Source organism: Sinocyclocheilus anshuiensis, unplaced genomic scaffold, assembly GCF_001515605.1.
Source record: "Sinocyclocheilus anshuiensis isolate Anshui unplaced genomic scaffold, SAMN03320099.WGS_v1.1 scaffold2218, whole genome shotgun sequence".
NCBI lineage: Eukaryota > Metazoa > Chordata > Actinopteri > Cypriniformes > Cyprinidae > Sinocyclocheilus > Sinocyclocheilus anshuiensis.
This window is the reverse complement of record NW_015558568.1, coordinates 759706-777298: the sequence shown is the minus strand read 5'-3', so window position 1 is coordinate 777298 and position 17593 is coordinate 759706. Positions and strand designations below refer to the sequence as shown.

Sequence of the window (17593 nt, the reverse complement as noted above, 5' to 3'; positions counted from 1 at the left end):
TGAATGAAAACCTTCACACACACGCCTAAGATTAAACTGCAAAGAGCACAAACTAAAATGGAGTACATTTGGACTGGATAGCGATGAGGAACAAATGAGTGAAAAAAAGAACACTATAGTGAAAAATTATAAACATGACATTTTAAAATCAGGAGCGACATGTCCGCATTTGTGAGTGACTATATATTTAGGTGTATAACAGACACCCAAGCACACACAAACACACACACATACAAGTGAGGTATAACAGCTCAAATACTAAAGCGCTCCATAATAAGACTATACACTCTGAAAACTTAATACAATGGTAACACCAGGACAGGTAAGGTAGGATTTTGCAGCAAGGCTTATTGCACAAGAAATGAGGCATTGTGTGTCCTGACATCTACATTACGGTCACATTTTGAGAGAGCTGGTTTTCAAGACAAAGAAACACTTAATACACCAGCTGAATTTCAGCAATAACAGCCATTTATGATTTCAGGTTTAGTCTCACTTAAACTTTGTTTGTGGTATATTTGAAATGTGCAGGTATCAAATGAGTAAAGGCCTTATTCTGTTTATCCACAAACAGGAGCAATACAGACATAACAAATCAGTTAATTAGCACCATAGGAAGCAAAACAAATATTAGTTTACATTTAAAAACGGTACCATAAAGCTACGACACAAAAAAAACAGGGCATTGATTATTAAGGCTTAGTGCCCCAAAAGGTATGTTAGTGTATGTATGCATAAACTTCAAAAGCAATTCATTATTTGCAGTAATACAAACCAAATTGTGCTGTGTTGATCATCAATAATACTGGACAATATAATAGCAAATAAAAATACATGGTGAAACATATTAAACAGGAAAGGCGCTCACTTGTACTGTAACTCAGTTACTGTCTTTGGTAGTCACAGTAACTAGCTGTTTAGCTGCCTTGGCAATGTCGTAGGCACACTGAATAACCTGCTGGGAGTCGTGTGATGTGGCTTTTTGACATTCGCCCTGCAGACGGCTGGCACTGGAGGTCAAGAGGCGCAAGGACCCACGAACAGTCTCAGAGGATGGCCTCTGTGATGGAAAACAATTTCAGAACCTTATTAACCATTTAGTGCTTGCTATGGATGCAAAAATATTAGACAAGGATATAAATAGATATATTCTTCATTAAGGCAAAGTTTCCTTGTGGGCTCAAGGCTTACCTTAGGGAATAACGTAGCCATTTCTGTCACTGCTATGAGAATTCTCTCTGAACACGTGACGAAGCTTCAACAAAGAAATGCAACAAATTGTTTTTTTTTTTGTTCACTGATTAGATTGATAAAAAGGGTCATTTAAAATTCTTACTCCGATATTACCATTTTAAAATATTCTTTTAAATTATGATTACAAAAAGTAGAGAAGTAGAACCAAATATGCATCTAATCATCCACACGAAAGCTTGATTCACACTACGGCTCAGTTCAGCCTTGAAAAAAGAAACCAAAAATCACAAAATGGTCCAAGCATCCATCATATTTACAAATACAAATTTAAAACAAGGGTAAGAAAAGCCATTTTTAATTAGTGGTTCTTGGTGGTAAAAACCACCCAGAACACCACAGCAACCACACAGTGACTTTTTTTACACTGTGAAAGGCGATCTGAAGTGCAGATCTGGGTGAGTGAAATGCTAACCTATCGTATCGTTCTCCCATGAATGCATAATGATCTGCACTGACCGAAGACTGAAAACCAACACAAGTCAAGAAACAAAGGCTCAGTCAGTGTTCAGAATATCGGATCCAAATAAATGTTTCTGATACTTATGTGAATACTGAACATACTGCATGCTGTAAACTCAGCAAAAAAGAAACAAAGCACGTGCCATTTGTGAATCTACATATGCATCCTTCCAGCTTGGCCATTTGTTGTTATATCCCAGCTGTGTTGACACAATCCCATCACTTTGCTTAACAGACAAAGGAGACACTGTGTCCCCAGGGCTGAACACCATTGGAGTTTCCGACTGGAGACTGGGTCCTTTCACCCATTTTATGCCAATAAACCTACCCATGCTGTGGCCACACAAAGGCCAGACTAATTTTCTTACCTCTCATGTTTATTCTCTTGCGCAGCTCTGAGTAATTCCTGGATGTTCTTAGTGATCAGCTCCGTTTTGCTGATGACGTCCTCTGTGCACGGTAGAGACGAGTCACACTCGCCCTCAGATGGGCTTTCTGACTGCGGCACTGTACCATCGCCAGGCCGGCCGCTCGCCCTGGAGAAATTACTCTGCATTGACCTGTGGGGAAAGTGGAAGGGTTCAGTGTTAAAATAAATAAATTTGAATATATATTTATTTATATTGTTTTTAAAACAACAAGAGGTCCAAGACAAACCCAGACTCGTCCATCTCAATGTGGTTCAGTGCATTATCATAGTCACTTTCTGACATGCTGCTCTGGGCGTCTAATGTGGATCCCTGTAACAGGAATAGAGTCACAGTGAGCTTTCTGCAGAAACAAGGGATGCTACCTGTTACTGACAACTGGTGCTCACTCAAAGCTTGAAGACACAGCATCATGCTTTTGGTGTAGAATCAAAACATCAGCATAACAGAGCTGTAAACCAGAAATATACTCCATGCAAGCAGTCACACGCAGATGCTTGGCCACCATGTTGTAAATACTTAACATGTTCTCGCATTACCAATCCAGTAACAAACCCTCAAAACACAAGGGGGCGATAGAGTTACCTTCAAACATCTGCATTATTTATCTGGTCTGCGTTATTATTCAAATAGCTAGCTATAAACATGTTAACAGTTTAACTAACTTGCTCAATAAGACTCTCTTCAAACCATTGCTTTGCCATGACAGCAGTTGACCTTCAACTAAAGAAGACAAAGCATTGCACTATCAACACCAAGGTCATGAGTTCAACTGATTATGAATGAACTAAAAAAAATGTAATCCAAGTTGATTCGGATAAAAGCATCTGCCAAAATATAAAATGTAAATGCTTGGATTACATTCTGATATATTTCAAAACGATGGACAACATCAAACTTGTGTAGCTAGAAACATCTGCATTCACGTACTTGCGTAGAGTATGTTTTGGGTCTGAGATATCAGAGAGCCAGTGACTGCTTTACACATCAAGCAGAGTTGTGAGTAATGTTAATGGCTGGCGTCTCTTGTAGTGTGTACGGTTTAACGTTAGTAGTCCAGCTGAGGTACAAGTTGTCCATTGGTTGGATAGATCGGTGGTTCATGCACTAAGTGAATGGGGGACAGATAAAAGAGGAGCCCTTTCAACAGCCTGTTCACTGAGCAGGTACTTCACCCTTTGGGTTATCTCATCCCAGGACCAGGACAGAGTTGAGGGGAACGTGGGAAGGGAGGAGAAGGCAGTCACCGGGGGACCCTTCCCAATCTAAAAAGGGTTCAGATTATGTTTTGAGTGGGCAAAGGTTTTTTTTTTAATATGAATGCACAAAAAGAGAATAGGGGCTATCAAAAACATACCTGAAGTGACGATTCACTGGGTTACTAAATGAGTTAAAACCAAGGGAATAATGACAGGGCTCTACAGTGCGACCATTTCAGTCACATTTGCGACTGAAAACTACTGCGTGCGACTATGAACATTTTTTTAGGCGCACCAGTGCGACTGACCCGATCATCATCATACTTGTGATTGCGCTCAGGGGAGCTTCAAAGGTTTCTACGTGTTTTTGCAGCGTTGAGTAATGTATCACAGACAAATCTCACGAATCCTTTCATAAGCAAAGTGTAGACAGGGTGTAAATAAGAGATTCATTGCGCAGTGTAGAGAGCTTCGTTGATTATAAATGTGAGCTCGCGATGAACTAAGATGAGTGACAGCTTTTAATGATTTTTAAAGGAGTTTGTAAATGTTATACTGATTTAATACAATACAATTCAATAAACAAGAAGTTAATATTAAGTGACTTACATTGTCTCACTATAACACTATTGTCTGATTGTCTCACTATAACACTATTGCCTGATTTTTCTCTATTTCGTCATCAAAAATAGTTTAAAACTATTAGCATACAGCCGCTATTAGCATATAGCCCGCTAGCAACGCCAGCGTGGTTGCCCTGTGCCACCTCTACAAATTAATTTTGTTAATACTGATTTCATTTGATTGGTAACTTATATTTCTTATTCTACTTGTTCTTATTCTGTCGTTTTAATTACAATTTTTAAAAAGCTTATAAAATATCATTTTTTTAAGAATTTGACAAAAGATGACATACTTTTAATAAAGTTAGAGGAGTGAAATATCACCTCGTAATGGGAAGGCTACTTTTGATCAAATTTTGGATTATTGATTAGAAGGTGCTCCTAAAATTTTGAACGTTCTCCTAAATTTTTTAAGTTAGGAGCACAAGTGCTCCTAAAAAGAAAAGGAAGCGTAGAGCCCTGAATGAAACAGGAGTACTGCAACCAATTCCGGATTTGGTTTGTACTTACATTTGATGGCAGTGGTTGAAGAGTCAAGGTTGTGTCAGGGCAGACAGTCTCTCCTCTAGGGAGGTACTGCCTCAGACCCGAGCCGGTCTCATACATCGACATGGCCCTACAGCCACGTGGAGGTGCCCTGTGCGGGAGGTCCTGCGGCCTTGCCAAACTGTTAGGTGTATGCCATTTCAGAGTGCTGTTCTCATTCTGGAGGGAGTTCAACTGAAACAAAGGCGCCAAGCAGAGTCAGGCATTTGGAGCAAAGATGGGAGTGTTAAGTAGGGCTGGCGAGATGGCAAAAAAATAAAAACTTGATTTTTAAAATCATGTTGAGGTGTGATCTGACTGCTTACCTTGCTCTGCATGAGTCTCAACTCCTCACTAAGATGGCAGTTGACCTTGAGGAGCTGCTGGATCTTTGCTTCAGAGGTGGTGAGGGCACTTTTCACTTCCATGAACTCCTGCACAGTGATGGGGCTGTCCGACAAGTCTGAGGACTCTGAGCTCTGAGAGGAGAGATCACAGTTAAAATTTGGTCCCACGCATAATTACACACCCAGAGGAACTCCTGATGTACCTTGGTCCGCTCGTCTTTTCCAGATGTTGGTTCTTGCTCAGTATCCTCATCGGATGCCACACTGTCATAATCAGGCTGATCCATCTCAGAACTTTCACTGCCATGACGGTTCCCAATGTCCTTCAGAATTAACTCTACATTATCTGGACAGAAACAAAGGGTGGAAGTTGAGCTTTATGCATTATACGGTTCATGATAAAAGAAAAACCCCAAACCCCCCTTCATCACCTTTGAAATTATCAGGAGTATTTCCTTGTTGACGGCGCTTGGCATCAGTTAAAATATCAACAACCAGCGTTGCAAACTCATGTGCATTAAACCTTGCAAGCTTCTGACGTCCCTGCAACAAACACCACGAACAGAAGGAAACTCAAACATTATCAAACCAACTCCATTTTAGAAGGTGAGTACGCATCTTTGTCAATGTACCTGATTCCTAGTGGAAGAATATTCAGGGTTGACAGGGAGGAAAGGTACCACCGTGGTGTCAGTTACCAAGGTGCTGTGGTTCTGAGTTGCAAGCCAGACTATAAATCGCAAAAGAATGACACCATTCAAAATGTTAGGATAAAATCAGGATAAGTACTTAGAGGGGAAAAATGGGCAGAGATCAGGATATTACACTTCTAACCTGCATCTGTTTCTCTTCTGTCAACTTCATCATAAACATCCATAGCTAGTTCTTCAAACTGATGATTACTGAGCTGAGAGCAGCACAACAAGGTTATTATACAAACAGCAAATCTCAGGTGTCAAAAAGATATTGGAATAAAAATGTAATAAACAACCCAGAATGTGTGAAGACAAACTCAGGTTCAACTTTACAAAAAAACAGCAAACTACTGTACAACTTACTGATTGAAGCTTCTTCTTTGCTGCTTTGGCCAATTCTGACAAGTCAAGACTGCTGTATGTAAAATAAAATGAAGACAGCTGTTATCATCTGATCATAAGTTAGTCTAGCAAGACAAACAGGTTATACTTCCATACTTACACATTTCTTATCCATATGGAGCCAGCAAAGAAAACAAATTCTGCAATTAAGTATTTTAATCAAAAACAGATTAAGGACAGGTGTGATACAAAAGCGAGCTTATCCTACCTGTCTGCTATCTGAGGAATTATAAAGTGTTGACCATTTTTATGATCTGAGAAAACAAACAAACAAAAAAAAAAAACAGTCTTTTCAGGCTCTCAAATCTTTGAGGTACATGCTGTACTGTTTTACGGAGATACTGTGGGCTGACCTGGCTTTCTTCCACACAGATAGAACGCTAGTCTATCTGTCAGCTCATACTGGATCTCCACCAGTCTGTCTGCAAGTTCCTGGTGTCCTGCCTGCCTATAGTAGGACATAACAGATCACAGAACATTAAACATAATTGAAAACTTCTAGCTACATTTAATTGAATCTTTGTATTGATCCCTCAGATCTGCTTCTCTCTCACCTGGCGTAGTCAATAGGAGTATTCCCAGAACTGTCTGGTGCTCCGGGATCTGCTCCATACACAGTGAGCAGCTCTGCCTGTAGCAGCTGGCCTGCTTTAGCGGCCACATGTAATGGAGTATTTCCTTTCTCCTGAAGAAAACAAATGACGTGGCATTCACTGGAATAATTCAGTTAAGGACAATACAGCTAAATACCTGCTATGGAGCGCATCCATTAAATAGAAAACAAAGCAAAACAATGAAACCTTATTCAACCTTAGCAGTGGATCAACACAAAGATATCTATATACACTGTCACGCAGAACACATTTGGCCAAAATTGAGTTCTGAAATCACATATCATCAACTATGCTTAGATTCAGATATTTTTTTTTTTGTTTTGTTTCAGTGTTGGTATAGTTATTGTTTTTAATATGTTGTTTTAATATTACATTACCTAGAACAGAAAATGTCGCAGTAGCTTTAAAACTTACTGGATGGAAAAAGTTAGCCTGTGCTCCCAACGACAACAGCCTCAGACACGTTTCCAAATTGCCGGTTCGAACGCTAGAGTGTAGTTGCTGGAAAAAAAAAGGCCGAATTCATGGTTTATTTGGTGGTTTTGGTCTCAAGAACTTGAAGATCACATCAGACGTAGATCTTTGATATGCCTTGTTTGAATCTCAGTTTCATCTCAGAGGTTCTTGTCCACTCATGTCATTACTATTATTATTATTATTATTACATTACCTTGCTGAGGTCTATGGCTGTAACGCTATCATCTTCACGACACGGCATTCGATGAACAAATGCCAGCATTTGATATTTAGCCTTTATGAAATCTGTTTTGTTGGGGCTGAGAGAGAAGATAAACAACAAAGTGAGCATGTTTATGCTGAGAGATTTGCTTGGTTCTAAACGTCACGATATATGGGACTCACTGGACTCTGTCCTGAGGATTGGCTTTGCGTTTTCCACTCGTGATGGAAGATGGATCCAGAAGACTGTGTTCCCAAATTGAATTCGCTCCATTATTGTACAGGGACTTCACCATCTGTGGATAAACAGCAAACACTTCACCTCAACTTCCTCTTTGAGACAGAAAACGTGACTCCAACATCAAGACACATGAGAAGTTTCGAGACGGATGTTGCGGCAGCTTACAGAATTAACCACAGGTCTGAATTTAGCCTAATGCAGTATGACTTGTTTAGCTCTTCTGGTAATTCAAGACATAAGATGGACGTGATGTGTACTGACTTTATCTTGTAGTGTGGTGCGTACAAACAAAGCTAGAATGGGAAGCTGTGCAGACCGTGCGGTGTTCTACTCCTGTCTGAGGAACTGAGATACAACGCCTCATTTCCTTTTAATGAACCTCAGGAAATGCAAAGCTAACCTGGAGATGTGAGGGGGGCCACAGAGTTTGGGTCAAGTGCCGGACCTGAGAACTGTGGCGGCCCAGACCTCGGTGAATACTGCAGCATTCGTCGCAGATCAGAACTCCACGATTGATCGAGGCCCAACGAGGATCTGAGAGGGAGAAAGAAAAGCGTTGCGAGTCATGAAGTATTGCACAACACAGTTACAAATTCCCCTCAAAAGGCAGTTTTCTAGACATGCTTCCTTTAGTCTCATAATGACCCTTACAACTTGTTTGAGCAACAAGTTGCCATACATTTACCTTTATACATGTGACTCTTTTGTACAAACGGACAGATGTGCTTGTTTCAATTGAAGCACAACATGCTCTTTAGATCATTCACAAATAATACATTATCATTAGGATTCAAGTGCTGCTGTCAATAAAGTAAAAGAAGTACCGTAACTTATTTAATGCATTGTTTACATAATAACTCAGATTTTTACGTTTATTCTCAGGTGAGCAACAAATAGCATTTTAACAGTCAGATATAGACCAAAATATAGATTCAATTTATGTAGATCATTTAGACCAGTTGGATCGCAAACAATGCTATATAAATATAAGAGCATATAATAGTTCAAAAAATAATAATAGTACAATAGTTAATAATTATTATTAATAAAAAAGTATACTTAATGTGTTTTTATTGCCGCAGATGATTTTTTATAGTTTTTTTGTGTCAAAATATATCAAATGAAACTAAAACAAATAACCAGTTTTTCATAATGACTATCAGAACGCTAAATAATAATAATAAAACAATCTGTGTAGGTATTAGTTGTTTTAAAAAAAGTGTATTGGCTAATGTATTGGACTACATTTCCCCCCCCTTGTTTAATAACAACTTGTCCATAACCAAGTTATTTCAATTGTATGTTTTATTATAATAACAATAACTGTTACGACAATAGTAACTAGATATTTTGATGGAAACTGGTTTCCATATATTTTTTGAAACGTCTTCCCTTCTCATTAAAATAAAGATTTTGTGGTTTTACTTCGCAGTAGAAATTGAGAAACTACAATGTGTTGGTTGATCCGAATGTAAAAATTAGTTTTTTTGTTTTTTAAACGAGGGCCTGAACATCATCGGTCAGCGGTGTTCTATTCTCCAGAGGGAATATCGGGATTGTTCTTTAACCACCGCGCGCTGTTTTATTCAGACACCAATATCCATGCAATCCCTGAGGATTATTACTGTGTTTGCTTGAGAATAATCTCAAATAAATTCCGTTTCTAAATATCTGTCTGAACAACACCCTGCAGGATCTCATCTGCGTTTGTTTGATGTTTGTTTTGTTTGTCTTACCGGGCGCGCTGCAGTCCGCGCAGATCTCTCTGTTTCGCGCTCTAATGGACATCATACAGCTGCGTCACACGACAATCTAAAACATTAATGTGATTAACGCATTAATGAGGGAAAGGGACAGATGTGAGGAGGACGCGTTTCCCCTTGTTCCTCCTTATTTGACGCGTTTTTTACTTCCTGGAAAAGGAGGAGATCGGCAGTCATGGGCGGGTGTTCTTCAACATGACGCTTTGACTGCAGGCGAGCGACGCGACGCGACCACTATCAACTGACCAATAGCGTGTTAGTTTGTCGCGTGTTGTCATTTTTAGTGTTACCTTCATAAGTGCAAACGAGAGGGGGGAAAAGAGGAATAATTTTTTTTTTTAATAAAATTTAAAAATACAAGTTTTTATTAAAACTTATAAAACAAATGAAAATCCCCCCCCCCCCGAAGAACGTAAACCTTTTGGCCACTTGATTTGCCTTTCTCTGCTCATAAATTACAAGTTGATATTTACTTACCTCAGTGTTGTTTTACACAGTGAACTTTTATCATCTGTAGGAACCTTTCTTTGTTCTATTCATCAATTATATGGGTCATGTTGGTGAGTCTCGAAGGAATTTTTCTCCCTGAAAAACTGAGATTAATTGGGGCATTTAGAAGAAAAGGCCCTAGAGATCTCCAAGCAGAGCATGTCTCTAAATGAGCAATTACTGCAATTTACCTTCTCAAATGAAAAAGCCCCCCCCCCCGGAGAACGTAAACCTTTTGGCCACTTGATTTGCCTTTCTCTGCTCATAAATTACAAGTTGATATTTACTTACCTCAGTGTTGTTTTACACAGTGAACTTTTATCATCTGTAGGAACCTTTCTTTGTTCTATTCATCAATTATATGGGTCATGTTGGTGAGTCTCGAAGGAATTTTTCTCCCTGAAAAACTGAGATTAATTGGGGCATTTAGAAGAAAAGGCCCTAGAGATCTCCAAGCAGAGCATGTCTCTAAATGAGCAATTACTGCAATTTACCTTCTATGTCTTCGAAAGTCATCTTCGTAGATAAATTACAATTAAATAATTATTCATTAAAACATTATGGGATAAAGGGAGTACCACTTTCGGATCTTAAATGTAGAGTTAATTCAGGTAAATTGGGACACTTTGGGCATTGGGGTAAATTAGTAGTTTACACCGATTAATCCTACTAAAATATATTTAAAAAATGTACAGTATGTGCCACAGCCACAAGGTGGAGACAAACACTAACAGAGTTCAAGCAATAAAAATGTTATTGTAATAGTCCATTTGATATATTTTATGATTGTCTTCCACACTTTATTGTATGTATAAATATTGTTGAGAGGAAAAAAATAATAAAAAATAAAGTTAAAATTCAGAAAATGTAGCAAGTGATAAGAAATGCAATAAAAATCTCTTTTAAATACTTTTATTCATTCCACCTATTCTTGACAACACAAATTGTATAGTTATTTATTTATTTTTCTGAAAGGTTTTCAGGCATCCTACAGTGCAGCCAGCGCATGTAGGATGTGCACTGTACACAACATATACATACATTGCAGTATAATTGTGTGTATATACATTTGTAAAGAAAATTTTAAATAATTAAAATAAAAACCTCACTGTTGTAATTACAATTCATATTTTCTTTTTGTTTTCCTTCAATGTTTCAGGAAAAATAAAATAAACATAAAAAACAACCCGGTGTGTTTTTACCTCAGTGTTTTGCTCCTGGCTTTGACATGACCTTTAAATAAACATCATACATGAATTTCCCATCTATCTCTAGACCATAACAGTCATGGCCATAGGAAAGCAACCATCCTGTCTGTGTACATAGGCTACAGTACAAAATAATATTGTCAGCAGAACTTGAAAAATAATACTTTTAGGGCCTGACAGTGAGCAATGTGGCACCATTGCTGTGGCCTCCCAATGCTTGACATCAAAAGACATTATGCCTTCTAAATCACCCGTGCTTCCAAACCCAGCAGGTTATGTCCAAATGAAGGATCGTCTTTCAGCTAGAAAATACATTCACACAGACGGTTCATGTGGAGTTTCAGCAGTACTTACACACTCTACTTGAACACGCATTGCACATTTAATACTGCATTTTGCTTTAATGACTATGAGGATGAATACAGACATGAATGAACTGTAGTCCCTTTCCTGGATTGATTCCTATGATCAAAGTATCAAGAAAAATATATTTTGTGTGTGGTCTGCCCTTAAAAGCTAACTGACCCCCTAGCATGAACAGTGCAAGCTGATCACTACAGCCTGCAGAAGATATTTTTAGTTATCTACTATTTTCTAATTGCCATTGTTGCTTAAAGTAGGATAAGAGGTCTGCCACTAAAGCCAACAGGGGTTGCAGAGGCTCCGAAACACACGTGCCCAGAATCTCACAGGACAAAATGATCATCTAAGATCCATTTGCTTTGAATAAATTGGACTGGCTCATAGTGACCACATTAGACCAGTCCATCTGAGACAGTTTCACATCACATAAGACAGCAATCATCTGTCTCTTTTCATTAGTTCATACACTGGTTTAAACAATGATAGATACTAAAGGACTAAAAACAATCTACACCAATCAGAAACTAGTGGAAGACTCCACAAAAAAAACCTGATATTGAAATATACAAATTAGAACTTTAGATTGATTGTGAAATTGCTGTTTAGAAATAGATCAAACCAATTAAATACATTTCTAATTTTATTTTTGGCCTGTTGAACTATTCTTGCTGAGGAGGGAAGGAGGGAACATGATCGGGAATTAAAACAAGCTAGACTCGAACCCATGTCGCCCATATGAGCACCAATGGCTCAATATCAATAGAGGCCACTCTAGGACTGTAGCTCCAACTATAAAAACCATCAACTCCAGTACTTGTGTGTGGGAGTTTGTATGAGAATTTTTTTTGCGTATGACACCTCAAGAGGTTAGAGCTAACCTTTTTTATGAGGTTGATTTTTTATTATGTAAGTTTCTAAACAGTTTCTCTTTATCAATTCAAGCATAACCTGGATTTTTCACAGTTCCGTCTTAACACACCAGCTGCTGGTCTTTCTGTAAGAACACTTCAAGATAAAAGTCTCTCCAGCTCTACTACACTAATAAAACCATACTTTCTCACATCACATGACCAGTGTGCATCTCTCACCCGTCCAGCAGCTGGTTCAGCATCAAAACACAAAAACAACATACAACATGAAAAAAAAAAATCATGGAATGGCTTTAAAATCAAAGCTTGGCAATATGAAGTTGTGTACAGCTGCCCGCAGGATATAAATGAACCCTGAGGGAGAACAGAAACACATTCATGTAACAATAACTCATTCACAAATGAATGGATGCTATTGGCTGGAGTGGACCTGCTGTAGTTAACCACTAATATTCCACAACCGTTACTGCATGAGAGGTTTGGTTGACTTGATGGCTGCATCCCAATTCCCATACACTTCCTCACAACAGAGCGCTGAAGTGATGACACATTTTTGCAGGACAAAAGTTAGTATCACCCTGATTCCTTCGCCAAAAACCCAAAAGGATTTTTCCATTGGCTTTAGGTTTATTGCAGAAAATAAGCCCTGTGACCAAAAGTCTACGATCATGATAGTCTTCAAAAGTGATCACAACTTTGATTGTGATTCGTCTTTACATAAAACTTTAAAAGATGGATTTTGCTTTTCATTGCCTAACAACATCTGTAGTCCCATTTAGCCACTTGTTAGCAACCATCTTTTTAAATAAAACTTTGGGTCCCGCCCCAAACTCACGCTATTGTTTGAGCCAATGCTGTGTCAAGATGGTTGGGATGTTTTGATAGCACCACAGAGCCACAGTGTTTCACTTTTCAGGGAAATCAAGCTAAAATGGATTTCTTATAGTTTACTCTGCACCAGACCCAGAATTAGATCACTGAGGGTGCTTCTGAAGTTAGCTTGATCTAGCCTTAGTATGTTTTTGACCCATCCATTGCTATGGTTATCACTTTGTCAATCAGTGCTATTTCGAGAGAGAATCCTGTATAAATATGCAGAATCATTCCTGAAACTTTGGGAACAAAGTATATGGTATATGATTTTACCGTTCAACCTTAGTGACCGTGGCTCTTTCGCCATTGCAAATCAACCAATCAGAAGAAGTCATTCCTCCAAACAGGGGAGGATAAACCAGTTGCATATAGTTGATGCACCATGGCACAAGCTATCAAGGAACCAGCCTTGATTCTCCATGGAAGCCTGTTACAAATGTACTCTGGCAACAAATATAGCTCTACATAGAAATTATATGTCTTCATGTGTATCATAATATCATTCAATTCCATATTTTGTTTTTATAAATAAATGTGTACATGTCCACGTAACACTTGCTGATAGCAACTCCATATTTACTTTATCTGGTCCCAGACTCCAAAAGGTTTAAAAAAAGGGATGCTGTCGAGTTCCAACATCTGCTGAAGGTTTCCGAGTGTTTGAACCAGAGAGTCTGTGTCCATTTTGCAGTTACAGTTGAATTGTTTTGGTTGTGTTTGTTTTAGCCCTGGATGAAAATACCAATCAAGCGACTGCTTTCCTTTTTTTCCCCATCTCTTTCATCACGGAGGAGACAGAGAACTTACAGTACTGGGTTTCCTTCAGTGTCTGCTGTCAGCTGGCCTGTGAGAGCCGTTCAGTCAGTGCCGCCCACTTACCATGCCAGCTCAGCTCAGCTCAGCGCATCTGATCGCTTACATGTGGAGATGTTCATCACATTCGCTGAGCCGGGATTCTGTTTGTCAGTGATAGCAACTTTCTTCACTGTCTGAATTGTAGTCTTTTAACCCGATACCTTTCTGTAGCTTCATTAGAGACTCTCTCATCTGTAAACACACAAATACATCTTTGAAATCCTGTAGTGATTGCAGTTTAAAGGAATAGTTCATTCTAAACATTTAGAATATAACCATATGGACCACTTATTTCTTCCAGTTTTCACCTATTGGGGTCCACTGAAGTAAGCAAGGCATATGGGTTTAGAATGACATGAAAATGTGTAAATGATGACAGAATTGAAATTTTTGGGTGAACTATCCCTTTAAGTTTCTTTATTCCTTATTGTTTTACACTCTATATTGTTTTATTAATATGATGCAGTTATGAAAGTTTCACATATTTCAAACTTGTACGCGATCTTACCTCATCTAACAAAAGCACAGATGACTTTATTATTTCCTTCCATTTCTCCAGCTCGTTTTCATGGTAACGCTGCTGAGATTCCAAAAGTTGAGCCCATTCAATCTGTGTCTCTGGAAGTTTACTGCAACACACACAGAGCGAAAAACATTCCTCACACAAGTATAATTCATGTTCAAATGCTGAAAATGTGTTTAATAATCAGTATTTTTTCCTAGGAAAATTTGACTTGAAAAGCAAAATCTGAAAAAGAAAGAAGATAATCAGACCTTTTAGAGAATATATGCTGAGTTAGGTGTGTAATGAAGTAAGAACTTCCATCTTATGCAATGCTGCTTCTCAATTAAATTGATGTTGTAAGAAAACTAACAAAAATACAGATTACTAAAATCATGTTTTGCAGAGTGGCACGAATAGTGCAGGACAAGTTACAAATAAAGAAAATAAACACATTCAAGGATCTAGTTACCTTTCATGAGATCTGAAACCCTGCCGGGAGGTCAAACCCTGAGCAGTGTATTCCAGCATCCAGAGCTTATAAAACAGCATCATGTTCAAAAAGACCAGCAGCACCAGCCTGAGGAACAAAAGAGGACAAACTCAGATCAGCTCATAAACCGCTCTATATCAGCTACATAAAAAAAAACCTCAGTACAGCTGAAAATGTTTTGACAGCATTTATACTCTCATCATTGGCACCGATTTATGTTTCTGCCATGTTTCATAACCATGTTTTGTGTTTTTATTAAAATAAAGTTAACGTTGTTTATTACTTATCAGAACTGTACACACTAAATAAAACCCAATAATCCACACAGAAGATGAAATCAACAAATGCAAGTATTCAATGAAGCCCGTGTGCATTAATGTTTACTTTAACAGTAAATGACCAAATATCCTGCTTATTTTTCCAACTTTGAAGCATAGTCTACTGCCACATAAATCTCCATGCGATCGCCTAAATATGAGCTACTGATAATGATAACTTCTCAAACACAGATTTATCCAGGCCTGCTTCCAGAGTTAAATACTGAGGGTGCTTCAAAAATTAGTGAGTGTGCTCTAGCCTCAATGAACATGTTCACGTATACAGTATTTTTGTCCCATCCATTACTCGTTCGAGTGTGAATCCAGCATAAAATATGTGAATGGCATTCCCGAAACTTTGCAGCGTGTATGTGGCCGAAAAACTAAAGTTTTATACAAATTCTGAATGGATTATATATAGCCTAGAAAGCACACAATGAGCACTCCTTTTATTGTTACTAAAAAGCTGTCCCTTGTCTTAGTTCATCGCAATCTCATGACGTTTTGTTATACTGTAATGAGAGGATTCGTGAGCGTCCGAAACTTAGAAATGTACAAAAACTCTGGTGTTTTGAGTGGATTCTAACTTAAACGCCTCTGATTGGCAATTGCATTCAAGAAATCAACAGGTATGTCTGTGATTGGCTACATTGCTAAACGCTAAAGCACGATGTAAACAGAAACCTTTTGATGCTCTCCAGAGTGCAAACACAAATATGCACTGGATAGTTTGCCCAATCTGTTTTGCCAATATGAATAGAGAATATCTCGAGTTTTTCCCACAGGATCGGTGCCTATCAACATTCATACAGATGAAAGCATCGAATACCTTACACAAATCCTGCAGGATATAATGAAAACAGAAGAGAGAAAAGACATGAAGCCAAAGAACAACAGACTGTAACAAATTCCAGCTGATCAACAGTTTGAGCTACTTATACAGGCACTATGAAACATGTGAAAGAAATAGAGAAACCTTTTAATCTGACACAGACTGACACAGTATGAAGATTAATCAGAATGAAATCAGACCTCAGACTTTAAAAAGGCATACTCTATACCAGGGGTGCCCAACCCTGCTCCTGGCGATCAACTGTCCTGGAAAGTTTAGCTCCAACTCTAATCAAAGGCACCTGCCTTTAATTTTTAAGTGATCCTGAAGACCCTAATTAGTTGCTTCAGGTGTGTTTGATTAGGGTTGGAGCTGAACTTTGCAGGACAGTCGATTGCCAGGAGCAGGGTTGGGCACCCCTGCTCTATACGTTTGTATCATGCTACAGTATGTATAAATCAAATTCTTGTATTTTATACCAGGAAACTTGCTTCATAAATGAGATGCACGTGCTAAAATGAGCAATTTGGGAGAAAAGGAGTGGAGAAAATAAGTTTTTTGTTGTTTAATTCCCACTGAGAATACTCACACAGAGCTGATTATAAGCAGGAGTTTGGAAACACTGTAGAGAGCCAGGCCTTCAGATCCGTGGTCTGGGATGTGTCTGGTCTGTGTGGATCCTGCGACAGCACATACATTATAATCAATAACAGAGAGAGCACTTAAAAAGTACAACAAAACAACATTATTATCCAGGGATAATGCATAAAGTGTCTTTGAGATTTGGCTAATGTCGCACCTGCCACGTGTTTGATGCGATGGATGACACTCTTCTCATCCTCAGGTGTGGTGACGGGACTGAGCGCCTCATCCAGGTGCTGCTGCCTCATGTGCGTCAGGGGCCGTTTCCTCCGCCTCATTGTAGCTGTGCGTAGCGCTTTGGATTTGGGAGACTGTGTGTGAGGTTCAGATAGCACCAGCTGTACCTTACTCAACTCCAGCTCTACACATAGAGCAAAGAGAGAGAAAGAAACAGATATTGTTTTCATCTTTATTCTTTCTATCATGTTCTGTGCGTTTTTATTTTTATTATTTTATTATCTTTTACTATAAAATTTTATAAAATTAAATATTAAAATTAGATCTGATTTTTATTTCATTTCAAGACCATTATTGGCATAAACATTGTTTATCTTCATCATTTTTATTTACATTTAGTCATTTAGCAGACACTTTTATCCAAAGCGACTTGCAAATGAGGACAATAGAAGCAATCAAACCAACAAAAGAGCAGCAATATATAAGTGCTGTGACAAGTCCCGGTTAGTCTATCACGTAGCAAGGTTATATATATATATATATATATATATATCAAAATAAAACAAGTAGTTAGAACAGAAGAAGAATAGAGAGTGCAAGTGTTAGTGAGTCAGGTGTAGATTTTTATACTTTATTCAGCAGTTTTATTTTATTAGTCCCTGCCAAAACTTACCTAAATACCTAAAATATTCATCCAGGCCACTCCAGAAGTTTCGCTCAATGAAGCCTTTGACCAGTCCCCATG

General features: G+C 38.4%; 2 protein-coding genes across 10 annotated transcripts in view; both read right to left on the bottom strand.

Annotated features, from left to right (window-relative positions):
* Positions 1 to 485: 485 nt before the first annotated feature.
* LOC107679522 (ARF GTPase-activating protein GIT2-like) lies at positions 486 to 9415 on the bottom strand. Of its 3 annotated transcripts, XM_016475097.1 has the most exons (21): positions 9202 to 9415; positions 7866 to 7999; positions 7408 to 7520; positions 7217 to 7322; positions 6961 to 7047; positions 6487 to 6617; positions 6286 to 6380; positions 6141 to 6186; positions 6033 to 6038; positions 5894 to 5945; positions 5670 to 5742; positions 5468 to 5565; positions 5267 to 5378; positions 5039 to 5181; positions 4815 to 4967; positions 4474 to 4683; positions 3317 to 3406; positions 2371 to 2453; positions 2082 to 2273; positions 1192 to 1255; positions 486 to 1060 (listed from the first exon to the last, which is right to left on the bottom strand). In XM_016475097.1, the coding sequence occupies exons 1-21, from the start codon at positions 9254 to 9256 to the stop codon at positions 881 to 883; spliced, it is 2223 nt and encodes a 740-aa protein (XP_016330583.1). In that variant the 5' UTR covers positions 9257 to 9415; the 3' UTR covers positions 486 to 880. The 3 variants fall into 3 exon arrangements, with proteins under 3 accessions (XP_016330583.1, XP_016330584.1, XP_016330586.1); XM_016475098.1 differs by lacking the exon at positions 6033 to 6038; XM_016475100.1 differs by lacking the exon at positions 3317 to 3406 and having other exon boundaries at positions 9202 to 9413.
* Positions 9416 to 10863: 1448 nt separating this feature from the next.
* gramd1ba (GRAM domain containing 1Ba) overlaps positions 10864 to 17593 on the bottom strand; it is a 58165-nt gene continuing 51435 nt past the window's right edge. For 6 of the 7 annotated variants that reach the window (XM_016475085.1, XM_016475086.1, XM_016475087.1 and 3 more), the window contains 6 exons: positions 16829 to 17032; positions 16619 to 16709; positions 16027 to 16038; positions 14860 to 14967; positions 14394 to 14514; positions 10864 to 14077 (listed from right to left, as the gene is read on the bottom strand). In XM_016475085.1, coding sequence (XP_016330571.1) covers positions 13994 to 14077; positions 14394 to 14514; positions 14860 to 14967; positions 16027 to 16038; positions 16619 to 16709; positions 16829 to 17032 — 620 coding nt within the window. In that variant the 3' untranslated portion in view covers positions 10864 to 13993. The remainder of the gene's footprint in view (positions 14078 to 14393; positions 14515 to 14859; positions 14968 to 16026; positions 16039 to 16618; positions 16710 to 16828; positions 17033 to 17593) is intronic. The other variant, XM_016475092.1, reaches the window with a different exon arrangement.